Raw genomic sequence first — 21,017 nt, 5'->3', positions numbered from 1 at the left:
TTTACTTAATTTTTGAGGAAACCATCCATAAGTGCCTTTAAAAACACCACAGCTTTTAAAGCCAAATTCCAAGACTTTCAGAATATCTGCAAAACCACCCAAACTAAACCCTCCCCACATAAACTGTAACTGTTAATAGTCAATAACATGAAAGGTGTCTCAGCAGCAGATAACTTGCACAGAATCATTCAAAATCTCTCTACTAAGCCATGGAAATATGGAAGACCTAACTGGGGGAACAGTCTTGTTAACACATACATCTACCATGTCTTCTGATCTTAAATCCCTCCCTAATTTTTGTTGATTCTGGTGAGAATGCACTTGAAGATATGAACTTGATCATTTAACTAATCTAGCTGCACTGGATTTAACACAGTAACTAATCAAGCATTCAATTTTCAGACAATATTAACATGGTAAAGTTTTTAGGAGGTAAATTTTATACTAGAAAAGAATTTGAAATTAGTGACTATAAAGAAAGCCACAAGAATTTTATAAAACTAAGGAACTGGAACAAAGTTCAGTTCAGTAATATTACAAATGCAGATTCCCACAAATCTATACTTCTAACACAGATTACACTCCACTACATTATCTTCCATTTGCCAATAACAACTTCAAAAAAAACCTCCACATCACGAAAACCAAACTCAAAGCACAAAGTTTATAGAATCACCCAGCTTTGTGACATGGACAGACATATCTACTCCTATTTAAAATGACAAAATCTGTCTGGAAGGGTACTTTAAAGAACAAGATGAAGTTTTACTGTAATTTTTAAATTTGTACAGGTTAAAATACATCATAAACACAGAATAGACAGATACTGCAGTATGGTACAAGAAATGACTCTTAGATGGTCCTTATTCAAAAACACACCAGGAGAGAAGTTATCCTAAAAGCCTTCAGAAAAGCAGCATTACACTGGAGTTTCAGCGGCAAGTAGTTGAAGCCACACAATTTCCAACCTTAAACAAGGCAAAAACATTGTAATAGGGAAATCGGTTTCTCCCCTACTCCAGGAATTTTAGTATCAAAGTAGTAATCTGCAGGTATTCTAGAACTTCATGTGATACAGTGTTCGCTATGCTACTTAATATATGGCCAAAGAGGAACACGGGATTATGCAACCAAATTGGTCCCTTCTGGATAGAAAATAATCTAAGCAATGAATCAAGAAGTTCTCTGAACTTTGCTCTGTGGAGAGGTCTGATGAATATATAAAGATTTGATTATGCCAGGATATAAGTAATAAGGCTGATCAGAATCACACTTTTTCTTGTAATATAAATGCAATTTGGAACAAAATTTAGCACAATTCAGTTTGAATTTGGTTTGGGGTTTTTTTTGTGTGTGTTTTTTGTTGTTGTTGTTTGTTTTGTTGTGTGTTGGTTTTTTTATTTGGAAAAGGATTAATCAGCTTCGAAGAACATAAATGCCATGCCCTTCCAAAACAATTTCCACTCAGCATTGTGTCATTTGACATCAGTTTTACTCAAATGATTGCTCATTGTGAACTTTTCCGTACTTACAGAAACAAATTTTAAAGAGACTTCATACCATTATAGTTAATAGGGAAGAGCAGGGTAAAAATGGCACCAGATTAAATGTGGGCAGAGTCTCTCTCCGAGATGCTTCTACACTGCATACAGAGGGAGCTGATTTTTTTGCACAAGATGTCTCTGTCAACTGGGATAAATTGCAAGGCATCACACCTTACAGCTCTCCACGGTGTTTTAGCTCTTCTTCTACAAAAGCAGACAGATGGTTTACTAACCTAAGTCAGCTTCTACTCCGCTTCGTCATTTTTCAAAGCCTTTTCTCTTGACTATACCATTCTGGAAAAGGCCCAACTGTTACTAGAATTTGCAACCTTGCACACTTCTTGAATGCCCAGCCTTCTGTCCATCCCTGGATTGCAATGAGTTGGAACAAACATACTTTCCTTAAGAACTTCCTATTTGAAAAGTGGTTGAAAACTGGCATTTGGACTAAACTAGGATTGTGAACCTAGTCCATGGAAGTGCCTCTGCGTAAAAGTACATAAAACACTGGCTTTGCTTTAAAGATGACACACTGTTGATACTTCCATTTGTTGTATCTCTCATAGGAAAGTAACCTAGAGCTTAAAAATACCACCAACTCTGAAACATCCTGTCATCTGAAATACTACTCTTTAAAAGCTGATACAAAGTGTTACTTTATTCCCAGCATGCTTGTTTAATTTTCAACAGGTTTCGCTGCAAGTTTGTCCCTATGTTGGCACTCAACTGAGAAGATAACCAGGAAACAGACCTCTTTCACACAATCCTCTCTTTTCAAACTTCTACAACAACACGTATCATTTCATCACTCAAGTTTCCCCTTAAAAACTGTATAAATTTTACAACATTTATTTTACCTTCAAGTTAAATGCATATGCAATCTACGTCACATAGGTGACCAGCCAATTTAAACCTTTTATTCTGTCCCCAACAGTAAAGTAATTCTCACAAAATTCCCAATTAATACTTGCCTCTGCCGGCATCCACCTTGAACTTCAGGTAGCTTTTGTGATTGATAAACTTGCAGAAGTATAAACTGTATTTTTTAAAGTTCCATTCTCACAAGGTTCTCTTCCTTTCTTCTACTCCTAACCTCTGGAAAGGTAATCTGCTTTCTTCCTTTCTCTTTGTAAGAAATATGGGTCCACGTTATCCTGTTTTGCCTCTTTTTGACCGTTCATGCATATTTTTTTTCCTGTTGAACTATCTTGGGATGAGGCCTTAAGAACAGGAAGTTCCACTTCTTACCCTGTTCCTAGACTAATCAAACTCTGATTTAAAATTATTGTACACAGAATACTTTGGATAATAATAAATAGACCAGTAATATAATTCTAAAGTTCAGAAACTATACAGAAAGTCTTACCCATAATAGCTAGCAACAATAAACCCTGCTATCTTCTTGGCTCATTAATGTCCTATTTGAAACACAGATCAGAAAAACTTCCTTCACAGTTACCGTCTAATAAACAAAGTGCGACAAGACTCCAAGCTGGCCATATCTCCATTGTGGATATGCCTAAACATTTTTCTTATAGTGAGCTCCCTAGTGATAAACACACAAGTTTTTAAATGTAAAAGCCTGGGTTTATTAGAGTAGTTCACCTTTTAAAACAAAACCACCTCAAAATGACGTAGAGAAAGTAAAATTAAGATTTACTTTAAAAAGTCACCCACATCCTTTATGATCTCGCAGACACTTTGCCACAGTATCCCACATATCAACATATATGGCTCATCCAATCTGTAGCATCTTGGATTATAACCAAGCCTTCACAAGGTCTTCTATTCTCTAAAAAGTTTTTCTTTCATCAAGGAGGCCTGGCTGTACAGCTGGTGAAATGCCACACTTAGTCCACAGGGACTCAGACAGCAAAATTCTCCTCTTGATTAAGTTTGTCTTTCTAGGCCTCTTCCTTCAGATGCATCTGGCATCCTCCTCCCCAAGTATATTCCTTCTCTCAAATCTCCTAGTCACTCACTTAATGGAAGATTCCTTCTTTTTTCTCTACATGTTAGTCTGTCACACCAGTACTGAGGTGTCTTTGTGTTTCCACAAACATGGATAACTTGGCCTGAACGTATAGCAGCTCCTTTGGCTACACTAAACAACTGATAGCCCTCAACAGAGACAACCAGACAAATTGTCATTTGACTTGCAATTATGAAAGTAGTCTTTTTTTCCCACCCCGTGCCATTGTGTTGGGCATTTAAATTCCTTAAACTTGATCTACATGATCCTGTATCATCATTTTATGCTACTATCATTTAATCATTTCTATAATTTATTGTAGTTTCATTATACTCATTTCTACAGTTCACTTAAAATGTAACTTTGTGTAATACAATTTTGGCTTTATCATCAATCTGATCATGGTCCAGCTTCAGCATGAACTCTGCTTTAGTATCTGTTACTTTAATGATATTTCTGCGTTTCAGTGTTAGGAAATTAAAAAAGGTTAAGGTCACTTTTTCTTCCGCAGTGCACAGTTCTTTAGAAAGCCATTATAGACCTGAACATTGCATCTAGACTGGGGTATGGCTACAATTTATTATTGTAGAGTCTCACAGTAAATCTAAATATCTTTTACACTGCATAAAGAGACAAGAGTAGAAATTTCACAAAGACTACACTACATAGTCTTCTTATTAAATACTTTAAAAATACTCTAATATTAGATCAGTAACACAGAATGAATTAATGTGACTACTAGTGAAAATGTGAATTTGTACAGGGCAAAAATTTCTATAGGTGTTGCGTATCCTGGAAAAAAAAAATGCTGTGATTATATAACCACGTGTTTTCCATGAGAAGCGTATACTCCCACTGTGTTCTGCTGTTCCGGTAAGGTCACAAATTGGTTCCACATCCCTCTAGCACAAATGGAAGGGTCCATTGAAAAGCCATTGGAAGTTCTCCAGTCTTCACTACTATATTCACACCAGTATCGGGTCTCTCAACCACCTTATGCCACTGTGGGATAAGGACGTAACAGAGTTCCTTGTATCAGGGGACATACTTTTGCCTCCTCTTCCCTTCTTACATTAGAGGCCCTCTGTTGATGCCATTAACCAGTTCTGCTGAACTGGAGAAACCAAACAGTAAAAAATTGGACAGCAAAAGTCTTTTGTGATATCAGGATGAAGGATATTAAGGCATCTGACTTGAACATTTATCTTGGTAGTTTTGGATAGCTGTATTCAATCTGTAAAACTCAACAAATCTGAACTTCTTAAATATCTCCTAAATAACCTATGCTTAACCCCTATAAGCTTTTGGTTTTTAACTGCATATATGGAAAAATATGGAAGCCTTACAGAGGAAAACACCTGCCACAGACCCTCTGGAAATGTCACAAAGAATCCCCCACAAGCCCAGTGGAAGGTGAAAAGCAGCCATATTTACAAGGCATGAATTTGCCATCAACGAAGAGCAATGCTGTGACCAGCATGTTACACGACACCCAGATGCGATAACTTGCATTTACCTGACCTAATTCAGTAGCTGAGATTTAACTCATTGCACAAAAAACAGCTCCTTAACCTCTTTATGCAACACATCTGACTGTTTGATCTATTAGCACCCCCTTTTGGTCAACTATTGGAGATATGTTAAAGAAAACCAGATATCACAGCACAGGTAATCAGATCACAACATAAAGATGAAACACAGTCTTGAAGAAAACCTCACATGCCTCATGAAACATGAAGGCACTCATTAAAAAATCTAAATGGTGTTTTAAGTATTCTGATACAGAATGACCAGGGTATGAGTAGGTGCAAATATACGTACACACAGGAGCAGAAGCCATGATGAACTATTCAATACATTGAACAGATGATCATTCTTAGACAACCACCCTTTTTAATATTATGGCATTTATCAGGAATAATATAAGCTTCATAGCATACAGCCACCATAAAGACATTAAATTCTGACCAAAAAGTACATGTAAACACTGCCACGTCAGAACTTACAAAGCATCCAACCTAGTAACACACCTCAATTAAGCAGACTAAAACCAAATCAATATAATGTTCTCTCGTATAAAATACAGACATTACCAATGTCAAATACCATACAGATCACAGTATTCAGCCGCAATATAATGCATTTTTATAAAGACAGCTTGTAAAGTTGAACCTGTGAGAGATGAACTTCAATAGAGTGGGATAATAGTTCCTTGGTATTAGATTCACTATTTTAATTAAAGTGATAAAGACTTAACAGAGTCAATGGTATTTTATTTTTACCAGGATACAGTTTACTATTCTTATTACATCTCAACATAAACAAAATATGGAATATAATGCCAAACACTGCCTGTGGAGACCATGCAGCTCTATTTTGTAGTACGAACTGCCTGAGTAACTTTGGGGTTTGGAGAAAAAACAATTTCCCCATTTATAAATAGTTACATTCTCAGACAATATTGGCACATCATAATTTTTCCTTTGTCTACAAAATGTTGTTAAATTGTAAACACAGTAAATTATGTTTCTGAATGGATGAAAGGAATACCATTTTATTTAATCTAAACTACTGAAATTTCTGTATTAAGCAGCAATAAAGATCAAAATTGAAATAGAAATATATAAACACTGCTTCTGCTTGCTAAAAAGCTCATATATGAAATACACATATATAATTTCCAGGTGTGTGTTTGGAAAACAGGGCAAGAACTGACTGTGCTTTTCTGTTAGGCAAATCTGCATTATGAAAAGAAGCAATGGTCACATAAATGTACTGAATAAACATGAAAATAACTTTTAAGCATTTAATTTGTGGCTTGTAGCTTAGTGTGCATCAAAGCTAAATGTTAAGTTCACCTGCCTTTATAAATATTAAATGAGTTAAATTTTCAAGTAGTAAACACTTTAAGTAGAAAACAATCAATATTTTTTTTAGGTTCTACTTTAATTATCCCACAAATAGGAAAATGCTATTGATGTATGTACAGACAACCAAGGTATCAGCAGAACCACAGCACTATGCAAAAACAGTCATAGTCCTTCCAGAGCTGCTGTAGGACCAGAGCACCATAGCTACACCTGACACTCCAGTTAAACCCCCAAGATGAAAGTCAGCTCTGTTAAGACATGGCTTGAGTTGCCCACCACCAGTTTCCCTCATTTAAACAGCTTTCTCAGGGTCTACAAGGAATGAGGAAGGTTAGCTCTGACTTAATGCCAAGCCTTCACTGGCCTGAACTCAAATAGGGCCCATTTGAGCTGCTCTCTAGCCAGCTAATTGAGCTGACACCACCAGGCACGCAACAAAGACCAGCACAACCCTTCAGAAGGCTCCACAACAGCCAGACAGTAAGCACAGCTATGCTCAACCTACTCCTGCAGAGCTATACAGGTGTCTCCACCATGCTTTTGAGTGCTATGCTTTGCAGGAGCATTTAGTAGGTTGAGTGCATATATGACAAAACCACACACACAACAACAGCTTGAGCTGAGGAACAGTTCAGGCAAAAATCCACAGCTAGCCTGGGTTCCAGTCAGCACACTGACAAGAGAGGGCTGCACATCCTGAAACAGTTCTCTGCAAATCTCAGGCTGATACCAGACTGTTTCTCGATCTGCTTGGACATAAACTCAGTCATTATTTGCAACTAAACTTCTGAACAAAGTCATGGCAGTGCTTCTAGACCTCCATATGCATGTAGCTCCAAGTATGTCAGTGGCCTCTCCAAGACTGCACCAAGCAGACTAGAAACACTTTTGAGAAAGGGGCTTAACATGTTAAGACTAAAATGACCCAATATTTTTTTTTTTTTTTTAGTAGAAATCATAAAACGGATTACAAAAGGAGATCTGGTATACTACTTTTACAGCAATAGAATACATGATTTATAAAATGTCCAACTGCTGTCAGGTGACAGGAGCTCTGAACTACCGCCACCTGTACAGTTGCTCATCAGCAATGCCATTACGCACTACTCTCCAAATCAGAAGACCTAATGTTAAAAATTAACCTCAAATCACAATCTGAGAACAGCAGGTTCACCATAAGCCAGTGGAAAACTCTTGTAGGCAAGTCAGCTAAAAGACAAATAACACTAGCAATGCTGCATAGCCCATATAAACTGATTTTCATGTGGTCTAGTTAGAAAATCTAGTAAAAGGGAAGAGAGAAAAGTTATGTAGGGAGTAAAGACAAAATACACAGGTGACATATTTGCTCTGTTTGTGCTTTCTAAATGTCAGACTTCTCCCCACACATACACATTCAGGCATTCACAGAACTAGACAATAACTAAAAACTGTGCTCTCTTTATAGTAAGAACAACAAAAGTCAAAGGGTTCAATTCCAAAACTGTGAGGAATGAAACTAATGTTCCACAACCCACCTCTGTCTTAGGGAAGTTCATGCATTTTGAACAAGAGCCTTTGAATCATGTAAAATTAAACAAAAAAATGAGTAAAGATTCCTCTGTGTTTGCAAACTGGTTTATGGCATTGTAAGGCCCTGTATTTCATCCCTATCCTTTCCTCTTGATTTAGCCTTTCTATTTGAGTGCAGTTAGAGGCTTAAGTAATACTTATTCCAATAATCAACGGTAATATCAAGGTCTGTAAAACATGGCATATAAATAAAGGCAACTTCTTTCTTATTTAATGCCCTGAAACATTTGAACTGTAAGCTACTGAACTAAACTATAGTACAAAAAAGAATCCTTTAACGTGTTACTGGAAAACTACATCTTGGTTTATAATGGATCATGAAAGTCAATGAAGCAATTTGGCTAGTAAGCCTCAGTTGTTGGGCAGCTATGAAAAAATGTATTTAAGAGCTATCCATTTATGTTCATAGTACTTCGTAAAAGCCACTTAATGGCAGCCAAATGCCCCACAAATGGAATGCGACACACAGAAGCAGGTCACTTTTCAGAACTGTATGCTCTCATTCTAGATGAGAATGGTATAATCTAGCTAGTATTATTGCATATGAATTAATTTCACTCTTACTTTGTCAATTTAGCCTTGTCTCAGCCACCTTACTCATCAATTTCCTTCCTGACATCAAGCTTTTGTCCTCAACTCCTCTTTGAACTCTTGCCATTTTACAGTTACCAGGTACCTTAGCTACTCTCCATTATATCGCACACCTTAATCACACCACAACCTATTTTTCAATTCTTCTGCCTGTCCACATCATTCCTTTGTTGACGTATTTCCAAATTCCTTTTCACACACATCTGAGTGGAACAACCCCCATGGTATTCCAATAAATCTTTGCCTACTGAGTTACACATAGAGAAGATACACCAATGGTGCCATCTTACATGCAAGAATATAATTTGACTTTTCAAGTCAGCCTATCCTCTAATATTAACAGTCTGAAGACAAATTCTGTCAGAGCATGCCTCAGGACCCTAAGGGCACTAACAAGTCTTAATGGCCATGACCAGCCTCATCCAGGGCCTCCATCAACAGCCCCTGCCTGTGGCCCTGGAGCTACATCTAAGCTCAGCTCTGAGTCTTCAGCCCTTGCCTAAGCGATATCATTGAATGTACCCACCTCCACCCCTGGCTCTGGCTCCTGCCTCCAAGCCTGGCTAGACCCCTCGCCCAAGCTGCAGTATGACTCCAGTACTGTTCAGACCCTGCTGCCTAGATAGACTTCAGACACATGTTGCAGCTTGTCTTCAAACCTGTCACTGGTTCCTTTTGCTTCTAACCGGACTCCCTGGATGGACCCTGGACCTGGCTCATGACTTCGCTGTCTTTGGGACTGTTAATGGACCTGATTACCAGCACCCAGGTCTCCTCAAGTACAAATGTGGCAGGACTATAACCCGGTCAGTGAGGGCACTGTCACTGCTGGGATTGCCTTCAGCTTCCAGCTTGCCTTACCTTCAGGAGCAGCCAGCCTTTGCTGCTCCCTGACACTTTGCTGGTCAGTAATTCCTACCAAATTCATTTTTTCCCAATGTATGCAATATTTTCCCCCTTATTTTTCAGACTCATTACTTTGAAACCAAAGCACTGGAATTAATTTTTACATAGTCCATCTAAAATGACCAATTTTAAATCTTATTTAAAAAGATACTAACCACACAGGTTTTTTGTTCTGGGTACCAGTGTGATTAATTAGCTTCTACAATACACATCCGTCTTTAGCTTAAAACAAATGGTTGGCTGCAATGTAAGCAACCTATACAAGTGTTTCCAACAGAAATTTTAACAAATTTATCACATCAAAACTTTAACTGCTATCCTACATGCAAGTAAAAGTAACAATTACATGGCACTAGTTTAGAAAAAAAAAAGTCCTTTCATCTAGAGAGTACTGTATCAGCATCTGCAGTCTTGGGACAACAATTCTTTAAATTGGTGAAGGACAAAGTATTGTGTGTTACCAAAGTAATATAATTAAACTGCCAAGCTACTTAAATGAAGCATACTTTAAAAGAAAGCTTGACTGCCCTGTTGTTCCGTAATTATCCTATTTCATTTTCTTTCCATTTACTGCTATTTCTTAATGTAAACACACCTTACAAGCATTACTGGAAAACTCACTTTTGAGAATAAAAATAACCTCACCAACTACCCTATTTGTGTGTTCTCTTGTACTCTTACTTAGACACTGACTCATCCACTGGTACTATTCTTTCTTTTTACTAGTCTCTTTTTATATTCTTACTATCTGAGCAGCTATTAGCTCTCTGAAAGGAGAGCCTTGCTATAGCTCACTCTTTCCTAAAGTGGAATAAACCCTTAAGGCAAAACTGGTGCTTCAAATGCAAACCTGATTCTTGAATTCCAGTTCAGACAACAACATTCAGATTATTTGCTTTTTTCTCTGGTAGGCACAAACAACACTGACATATGACAAAACATCACTGCTGCAGAATTTCCCTTCAGATAACTGACACAGCCCATACAAATATTCCTTGAATACATGACAGACAAACTGCATGAAAACCTTTGCATTTTTTTCTTTCATTTAAAATATAGTGGTTGTACTGAAGTAGCAAGCCACAAAATAGCCTCAAAATACATCTCTGGTTTCATAACAAAAGATGGTACTTCTGAACATTATTGACATCGGATGTAAGATCTATAAAGATCTCTACTTAAAACTAATGAAATATATAGGAAAGGTGAAAAATTAAATAGTTATCCTCTGCAACAAAATTTTGGTTTGGACTTTTAATACAAATGGCATCACTAACATTTAGTAGAGCATTACTTCATTAGACTGACAGCAAATGACATCATCATCAGAAGTATTTACATATAGAGTACACATTCATAAAGATAGGTCTTCAAATATTTTATATAAAATACATTAAATCTGATCTTTAAAAAATAATGAATAGAAGCTGTTTATGAAATCTTCTGTGTTAACACTCCAAGAATAAGCAGCTGCAAGAATTGTTTGCCCACACACATTCTGGAGCTGCCTACAGTCTGTCTAGTTGAGTCAAAAGTTAATTTACTTCCTCAACATCAGTCACAGGTCAAGGGAAGATTAAGACACACAGAAATCATTGCAGCTAGAAAGTGGCTTGCTAACAAAATGGTACCTAAACATACTGTTATACTGCCAGGAGGGAACGACTGCACTTTGAAACTCAGACAGAAATATGCCATTCATTTCTTAGGAAATATGGAAATATGCATTATAAAAAAGGTAATGTTAACTGTTCAGCTTGCCTTCTGCTAGTTTAACAATATCTTTTATTAGAAAAAATAAAGGACATGATCTTAAGAGGTTTGGAGAGGTATACTTTGTAACACACTCAGAATCAAATTCTTACAAAATAATTTAAGAAGCTTATCAAATTCCAGTGTATTGTCATGAGAACTAAAACATGTACATGGATAAAACATATAAAACAATAAGCTCTTAATGATTATAAAAGTTTACTGAAATGATTAGCATAAAAGAAGATTTTTTTAAACTTGGGTTTTTTTTAAACTACTTGTGAGTAGGTTCCAGCTTCCCTGCTAACTATGTAAGCCTGTCAGTATTTCAATCTCTTACAACAGACAATTTCATCTATGACAGACAATTTGGCCAACAGCAGAAAAAAAAATCAATAGCTGCCTGGTGGGGTAGGATATCTTTAATTTCTAGTTTTTCTCAAAATACTAGAAGTTTAATTTCAGGCCCTATAGTAACAACAACAACAACAACAACAACAACAAGATGCAAACAGGCATGGTTCCCTCTCAAGAACCTAAAATGCACAAGTTTAAGAACAGATATTTTTCTCATCACAAAGAATTGCATAAAATACAGTAACTATGAACAAGACTGTGTGCTAGTTCCAGACAGCACTAAATAGTGACATTGCCTTTGTATCTCCAGAAGTTTACCTCATGCCTAACGGTTTTCAAGCATGCTTAAACTTGACAAATTCCTTTCAAAAAAATGAAAATAAAAAATTGAAAGCAGCAGTCACAAAGTTGGGGATGATAAGAAATTATTAGCACACTACATAGATGATTAAAATAAGTTATACAAAGACATCCACAAAAGCAATATTCAAAATTGAGAATTCAAAAAAAGTTAAAAATATCAACCACATTAACTGCAATTAGTGCTTCCATTCTCACTATTCATCATCATGTGGTTAACAATAGGTGAGATTTCCCACAGTCCCACAGGGAAGAACTATTACACTGGTCTAATACACTGAGAGCTATATGTTGGCCTAATACTTCCTACTGTTGATTTGACTCGCATTTATTTCTTCGCCAAAAAAGAAGTATCAGATAGTGATTTTGCCTGTATCTAGTTGTGAGTGAAAGGCCGGAGCAGCATGTTATTGAGGCAGACGGTATCAATTACATTGTCAAGTTACTTGGCGTTTTGGAACTTAACTTCTGAATCTCACTGGTGCATTTTGATAGTGCCTGTTTTTGTAAAGAACAGCTTTGAAAGTGACAGTTCCTATCAGTCAGAAATACAATCCAACCCGTCTTCTGGGCTTTTCCAATCACATATAAATATTGCATCAAGTTGAGATGTATAATGGAATAACAAGGTTAACTGAGTCATAATGCTCAAACCTGCATTAAGGCAACACCAAGATCATTTTTGTAACCCAAAAAGTTGTATTTTTCCAGTAGGAGTTAAACCTGCTGAACGGTATATATAAAACCACCAGCACTAAAGCAAATTTTATTATTTTGTTAAAATAGATTTGAAATTTCGTCTATTGACAGCTGACATCCGAATTCCCTTTCTTCATGTATCCATATGGCATTTAATAATCTTTCTATCAATTTCTTGATTTATTTGATGGAAAAAATGTGCTTGAAGTCACTGTAACAAGTTCTACAAATACATTTCTCTCAAACTTCGAGATAACAAATATTTGGTATTAGGTAATAACAACAGAAAAGCCTTTTCCGTACAAAAAGTTTGTGGGTTTGTTTTGAAAACAAAGTGTCATTTTGAAATGCAGTGTCAGAACCTATTTTAAATTGTTTAGTCCCTGAAGAAAAGTACTCTGTCCTTCTGCTGTAGAATACTAATGCCAACAAACTTCACCTCTACCCTTCAAGGCTGTTCTTTGGGTTTTTTTTTGTTTGTTTGTTTGTTTTATTTTGTTTTGGTGGGGTTTGGAGGTTTTATTCCTACCTCCATTCCTTTTCAAACCTTCGAAGTAGAGAGAAAATTACTAAGTTCTCAGATCTATAGACTGAGGGCAAAAGTTACTCTAGTACATAATAATGTTTTTTTAAAAGATATGCCAAACTTTAGGTAAGTGACCTTCAGTTCTGAGCCCACAATGACTAGTTACCACAGAGCTGGCAAGAAGAGGTTTGAGCTGTTCCAGTGCAGAAGCAAGCACATCGCTTATTTATCAGTTATCTTTCAAAACAAACATACTCTAAACATCTGTTTGTCTCTATTAAACTTTCTCTTGCTGAAAGGGCTGTCATTCCTCCCCCTTTGGGTTTCTAATTCCAAAACTGGAGGAATGAAATGTAATTAAAATAAGGGTAGATTTAGACTAGGTATAAGAAAGAAATTTTTTACAATGAGGGTGGTGAAACACTGCCACAGGTTGCCCAGAAAGGTGGTAGATGCCCCATTGCTGGAAACATTCATGGTCGGGTTGGACGGTTGCTCTGAGCAACCTGATCTAGTTGAAGATGTCCCTGCTTACTGCAGGAAAGCTGGACTAGTGGACCTTTAAAGGTTTATTCTAAGTCACTCCAAGTTATATGCCCAATAATGAACCGCAAATTAAGAAACCTTCTCAGAAACATCTTGCTGTCCTAACGTCTGCTCTACTTACTTCTCCATAATTACATTAGAAAAACAGCCATTTCCAAAACAACGCATCTCTGCCTTGCCCCCATTCTCAAACTTTGGCTCTCCCAACCTCTTTTCCCATTCTCCCCCTCTTATTTTCATGTCTTTCTACCCATCCTCTTCCTCACCTAGACCAATAGTGAAATTACTTGAACATCATAGGAATCCCATACAACTTTAAGAACACTTGTCTCCCACTAGGAGACAAGTTGTGCATTTGAAGAAGGCTGAACTACATGATGCATGGTATTTTTCGCTTTTTCATTTTTCTAATCTGTGACAGAATTCTTCACTTTGACAGCAACATCCTGCTGCTCTGATATGTCATTACATCAAACATCTTTGTTCTTCCATGAGGGCTTTCCAAAGCTTCCTCTTTCCATTTTAATGGAAAGAAGGAGCACTCCTACACCCCACTCCGCATCATGCCAAACAGAGAAGCCAAAAGCAGGAAATCTAAAACACTGTTCTGGTTCACCAGAGCTACTCTGACCTTGTAATAAAGGTGCATATCCATGAACAACACACCAGTAATGAATAAGACTGTATGTTGTCATCCTGCCAATTCTTAGAGGACAGAAGCAAGTAGTGATGGATTAACAACTTTGAGAGCCTACGTAAAGTACTGCAAAAGCACTCAAATCATCCTAGTTGTCAGAAATCTCCTCCTCTCTCCCACAAAGCATGCAAAAGTGATGGGGAAAGAGGGCCTTCCTTCACAAGAGCCAGACACTAGATCATCATCAAAGGACATGTGATTATAAAAAATAACCACTGATGACACTTTCAGTCACAGTGAATATGCAAGATTAGGCTGCTAGACCCTCTCTTATCCACACAATCATTATTTGAACAGTGTGGACAGAGTCAAAGGGAATGGGTTTTAAATGAATTATACACTTAGATATATGGAACAACTGCTTCTTGCAAACTACTGCTTCAGGCTGTCTGCAAGATCAGACAAAAACTCGCTGCCGCCTGGAGTCTTGTTTTTAAACCTATGCTCATTAAGTGTACAGACTGCAGTGGTTTTCATCTTTTTCTCCCATCTCTATGTCCATTTGTCTCTCCACATCTTTCACCCTGAGTCTGCTCCAAACATCCACGTCACCACATTCTTATGACCAAAAAATTCCCTGGAGTTTTATTCTGCATTTCAGTTTACAGTTGTCACATAGTCTGATTCACTGTACTTTCTCTGATATGTGTAAAAAGAAAATAGATATTCAAGATAAAATTGTAAAATTCAGGTATATATTTTAAAGGTCTTTTTCCCCTATGAATGACCAAAATAAAACAGCAGTTATATAGCAACAGCAAGACCTTAAAAAACTTTTTCCCCTGGTCTTATCTCGAAATTTTAGTCCAGGTACTGTTCGCAGATGCAGTTAGCCATTGGAATTAATTCTGATGAAGTTAAATGCTGCAGAACTATTTCTTTTTATTAATGAAAACCAAAGCTTCTGATGCATCTGAACCTGAAAACACCACCTGTACATTATCCCACACAGTATATGAGAATAAGTGGCAGACACACACTGCAGCTGGATGAAATAAGTTATACAACTTCTTCAACATGCTACTTACTCCAAACTTGACAAAAATGTCACACTGGCTAGCACTAACACTAGCTAAATATTGCTTCTATTAACCAGATGCAGTCAGAGCTTTGTGCATCTTTGTGTTACTCTCTGGTCTACCCAGATCTAGATCTGGGAAGTCTACTAAGCCCTATTTTAACTTATGGCTTAGTATGAATATGCAATGAAAAAGCCAATGCTGTTTTGAAGAAAGGAAAAAAAAAAAAAAAAAGAAAAAACAACAACCAAACAATAACACAAAAGAACAAGCTAGTTATCTTGAAAGAGCAAGACAGTAAATGGGACATGTTTCTTCTACAAGTCCTCTTCTTACTGAGGGGGAATCTTGCTTATGTATAACTGAAGAATATGATTTAAATGGCATCCCAGGTTTCCTCATTCTTTTGAGCATATAGCATGAGTTGAGTAAAATGCTTTCTACTACACCAATGTCCATAATTCTTTGCTTTCATAACCTCAGGTATCCATTTATGATGAACTAGAGAAACATTTGCTATTGTGCTCAGGGTCTTTACAACAGAATTACAGGAGGAAAGTAATACATTTTGCAGATCCATCATTTATCACTGAAAAGTGACAAGAACAATCCATGTGGCGAGGTATTACACCTGCACAGACAAAATACTCTGCTTCTGCAACAGAAATTATCATCTTTTTATCCTGACTGGAATATCTTGCGAAATAAAGGGACTCTCTAAAATACTAAATGGTTTTGGAAAAAATAGCTGATATCCAGTTCAGTAGAAATTTGCTTGGTCTTTTCCACCTCCACCTACCCATATCTTCTAATGCAAGGAGACACTGCATTCTTTCCCAAGACAAAGATATTTAAGATGATTCTATGATTCTAAGAGTCCCTCCTCTGCTTTTCTCCAATTCCCATGAAACTCAAAGAAATGTAACTGTATTATTTAAATTATACTCTTTGATCAACTTCTGGTTGCAGATAACTAAGAGGTAAAATTTGAAGTAATTAAGACAGACAAACAGGGCACAACTTTCCTCCTGAATAGATCAAACTCAGAAAAGCATGTTCAACATAACTTCAAGCTCCTCGAACCTTGACAGATCTTACAGCATGAAAGCTTCAAACCTTTGATCTAAGCAAAGGAGGCAGTTCCACTTTCTGTATAAGCTCAAGCCATCTGCTGACGACCTGTTAGGCTCACCACCAGACAGAATAATGATGGACTCAATAACCACTGCTTCAGTGATTTAAACTAGGCACACAGAACTTCATAAAGATATGACGAATGTTGCTGCATGTTCTCTTAACTTTGGACCACTTATTTCCTTATGTTACCAGTAACCAGTTGAGAATCATCAAGCAGCTTGGGTGAGCATATTTTGAAGTGCTTAAACAGGTACTGATAAATCCAATCTTTGTGTTAGAGGCTGTCGTAATATTTTTAAGAACTAAATACAACTCATGGAAATCAGAATAGAATCTCTCCTGTGACTAGTGGAAAGTGATCTTGGGAATTGTTTTCAAAATCAGAGGGCAGCTATGTTATTCTGTAATTGAAGTTCTGGAAACTGGAGAACTATCAGAGGTTCCACATGTAAAAATGTGCAAAAAACACTGCAAATAAAACTACTGCTTGAAAGTTTTAACTTTAATCCTACAGCGCTCAAACAATAAGTTCTATTACTCTCATAATCTAATTTAGGCAAACAACATGAAACTGTAATTTAACCAAACTTGACCAAACCTTACTCTGAATCTGAGTAAACAAAAGCACAATGCCGAAGTGATGGAAGAATTGTTCAAATGCCCTCACAGTTGACAATTCCAGCGTGTTCTTCAGTCAACTCCTAAGAATACTTTAATTTTCGTTGTTAGTAATTCTAACACTTATATTTACTTTAAGACACACATCTATCATACTGGTATAGTACATTCTTTCTACAAATTGACAAATACACAGATTTCTCCAATAATAAATGAGACAGACAAAGATTTTAAATATACTCTGAATTTGTTGTAACAAATAAAGTACTTGCACAAAACTGCATCTGTCAAAATACTTTTCTGAAAGGAAACCAGCATTGCAGGATCTATGCTGCAAATCATTGGCTTCTCAAAGAAGTAGGCTTTTGGATAGCTGCTGATCACTATAACTGGAAAATAAGCTTAAATGGTATGTATTATAAGACCATTCACTGTTCTGTGAGGTAGCAACATTGCTTTATCCCCTTTTTAGAAAATGAGATGTGAGATACTAAAGCTAGAAATGGGATTTGTATACTGCCAAGCTTTGAGGCATCTACATGTCTACCAAAATTTATGATATTGGAGTCATCTAGATTTCTAGTAAAATACAAAGGATTATATGGTATACAAGAAAGGTGTCCACAATGGAAAACAAAACAAAACAAAAACCAACAGCTGCTTCCAAGAAGCAATAGAAAGTACAGAAGCAAAAGATACCTTCTCCTATCTACCTCTAGCTAATTTTATTACATCACTATGAGCTGCAGGAAGACATTTTGAATTTAAAATTTAGAGCCCTGAATCCTTTCCCATAGTTATGTACCTTGATTCTCCCTTCCAAGCAGAGGCTGCTTAGCAATATTTTTCATATAAAACAGCAACTGAGAAGAGGAAAGATGTAAGTTTCAGTGCCTACTTCATCAAGAAAATAATTACTTTACAAAAAATTATGAAATGAATGACAGCCTTAATTGTTCTTTCATACTGCCAAAACTATCTTATTCCTAAACACCTTTTCCTTGTTCAAAGGCAAATTTTATTCTCACTCTTCCAACACACAATGATTGGAAAGACGGGTAAAACTTTAAATAAGAGAGACTCATAATGCTCTTCCCTGCCTCTTCCCCAAGAAACTTGCAGATTTATGATGAGGCCACTCTCCTATGGAATGTGAAGCCTAAGTTCTAGTCCCCCTCAGGTAAACACCTTCAACCTCCTTCTTACTGAAAATATTAAGGGACACTAACTCTTCAGCCTCCCTCTGTGTCAGGGAAGAAATATAAGGCACTATTTCAAAGAAGAAATTTCCTTAAGAAATGCCAATTTAAGAGTCCCTACCCCACATTTCCATGCTGTTCATTCCCACACCTGGTACATCCTACTATTTGTTCTGGAATAACTGCTTAAAAAGTAGAGTGGTAAAACTTTAAAACAAACAAACAACATTATTTTTAACCTGAATCAGCTGAGTGATCCAATTTACCACACAGCACAGGCAACAGTTGTGTCAACACCACAGAGGACTAAAAGAAGGGCAGAAACAAGCAGCCAAACGTACATTAAGTTTCTGCATTAGCATACAGGAATTTGTAAATTTATATTCAGATTCCAAAGCATTTTTATGAGACTAAAGATTAATCTTCCACACTGTAAAACAGATGCCATTGTAAGAGGCAGGAAGCAGCAGTAACCAATGGGACAGTCAAGTACATAAAAAGCGGGGGAAAAATAGTATGGCCATAGTCCTTCTTTCTCTATGTGTGCATATGCATAGCTTTCTCTGTGTGTTTGTTTATACATTTACATATGTATAAAGACGCCACAGATTTTTTAAAATTACTGAAACTATCTTGTATGTATGTTTATACGTAAATATTTAAGTAGCATAGAAAAGCAAACCCTCCAAATCATAGTTAATGGCACTGAACAATACTTTTTCTCCTTACAAAAACCTAAGTCCTGTGACTTGCACACAAGTAAACACACGCATGCATCTTCAATTAGAGACTGAGTCACGTACCAGACTTTCAATACAGGTCTCTGCACTAATGAAACAAACAGCAAAGCGCCACCAAAAAATTATAAAGCGATCTCCAGCATTAATTCGAGGAATCAGTAAAAGAGGGGCTACGTAATCCCTGAAAAATATAACTGATCTTGTGGAGAGGATGGAGAGGAAAAGCTACAGGGTACAGAATAGGGCAAAAGGGTGCAAATCTCTGGGAAGACCAGGCTGGCGATGGAAGGAGCCATCGCCCTCTCCAGCTCCCTGGCAGCGAGGCAAACGCTGCCCGTCACCCCGGGCACAGCGGGGCTCCTCTGCCGTTTCGACCGGCTGCCGACCTCCGGGCGCCGCAAGGACACCGGACCGGCGGTCACAGCGAGGAAGACAGCAAGGACAGGCACGGACAGACACGCTCAGCCCCGGAGGAAAGCGTCGGCCCGGCGCCCGCTGGCAGGCCGGCCGCCCCCCGCTCGCGGCGGGGCCCTGCGCGGCCCCCCCGGCCTAGCGCCCGAGGCGGCCGCGCCGAAGCCTTAGGCCCGGGTCAGCCTCCTCGGGAGCGCGGCCGCCCCCGCGGGCCACCGCCGCCGCCGCCGGGCCCCTGGCTGCGGCGGTGCCGCCCGGCTGGCCGGCGGAGCGCCCGCGGTGCCCGTTACCTGGCCGGCGTCAGGCGGGCCGCGGCGGCGCCGCTCCTCGCGACAAGGTGCCTCAGAGCCGCTGACATTGAGAGAGCCGCCGCCATGACGCTCGCCACAGCCGCTGGGGGACGGTGGCGTCGCAGGTCCAAACCTCCTCCGCCCAGACAGGAAACGCGAAGCGAGGGCGGAAAGAGGGAGCGGGAGGGGCGGGCGGGGAGGCGGGTAGGGTGCGATGGAGAGAGGGCTGGGGAAGGGGAGAAGGGGTAGGGTGGGGGGCTGCCGGCACCCGTCGCCAGCACTGGGGAAGGTCAGGTCTGATGCCCGGAGCCCCATGGAGAAACCTTGCCCGCGTCTGGGGCGCCGGCGTCCCTTTCCCCCAAGCAACGCTTTCGGCCCAGAAACGTTGTCTGGCAACTTCGGGCATGACGCCATCTTCTCGATGGCGGGGAACGAGACCCCGGCCTCAGAGTGGCTGGCCCGGGTGTGGGTGTGTGTCTCCCGGACGGGCCAACAAGGCAGGGAGGGCACAGCGGCCTCTGAGCCGCGGTGCCGCCAGTGCTGGGGAGCCCCTCCTGCTTGGGCACAGAAGCTGTGGGACGGGTATTTTTGGCCCCATTCTGCCCCGTTACATTTCGCAGACAAAATGGTGCACTCCGGACAAAGACATCAAAGCTTTGATACATCTTCTTGCACCTATTTTTTTTTTTAACATATGTCTTAGTTTAAGTATGTAAAATGGATCCATAGTCTTGTTTCACTAAGATAAGCAAGTTTCTAATATGATGTGGTACTTTCAGGAGCTCTGTTTTGTTTTTCGCAGAATCACAGAATGGTCAGGGTTGGAAGGGACCTCTGGAGATCATCTAGTCCAACTCCCCCGCCAGAGCAGGGTCACCTACAGCAGTTGCACAGGACGGCGTCCAGGCGGGTTTTGAATGTCTCCAGAGCGGGAGATTCCACCACCTCCCTGGGCAGCCTGTGCCAGTGCTCTGCCACCCTCAAAGGAAAGGAGTTCCTCCTCATATTAAGATGGAACTTCCTATGGTCATGTTTGTGCCTGTTACCTCTTGTCCTGTCACCGGGCACCACTGAAAAAAGAGTGTTCTCATCCCCCTGGCACCCTCCCTTTAAGTATTTATAAGCATTAATAAGATCCCTCCTCAGCCTTCTTTTCTCTAGGCTGAAAAGACCCAAGTGCCTAAGCCTTTCCTTGTAAGAAAGATGCTCCA

At 38.9% G+C, this 21,017-nt stretch overlaps 1 protein-coding gene across 1 annotated transcript in view; it reads right to left on the bottom strand.

Moving 5' to 3' along the window:
- Positions 1-19,948, bottom strand: part of NDUFS4 (NADH:ubiquinone oxidoreductase subunit S4) — a 49,378-nt gene extending 29,430 nt beyond the window's left edge. Inside the window, exon 1 of the mRNA XM_082497179.1 lies at positions 19,807-19,948. Coding sequence (XP_082353305.1) covers positions 19,807-19,892 — 86 coding nt within the window. The 5' untranslated portion in view covers positions 19,893-19,948. The remainder of the gene's footprint in view (positions 1-19,806) is intronic.
- Positions 19,949-21,017: the final 1,069 nt, after the last annotated feature.

This window comes from Vanellus vanellus (assembly GCF_965231255.1).
Source record: "Vanellus vanellus genome assembly, chromosome: Z".
In the NCBI taxonomy this organism is placed as follows: domain Eukaryota; kingdom Metazoa; phylum Chordata; class Aves; order Charadriiformes; family Charadriidae; genus Vanellus; species Vanellus vanellus.
The sequence above is the reverse complement of the archived record's forward strand: the minus strand, read 5'-3'. Positions and strand labels throughout refer to the sequence as shown.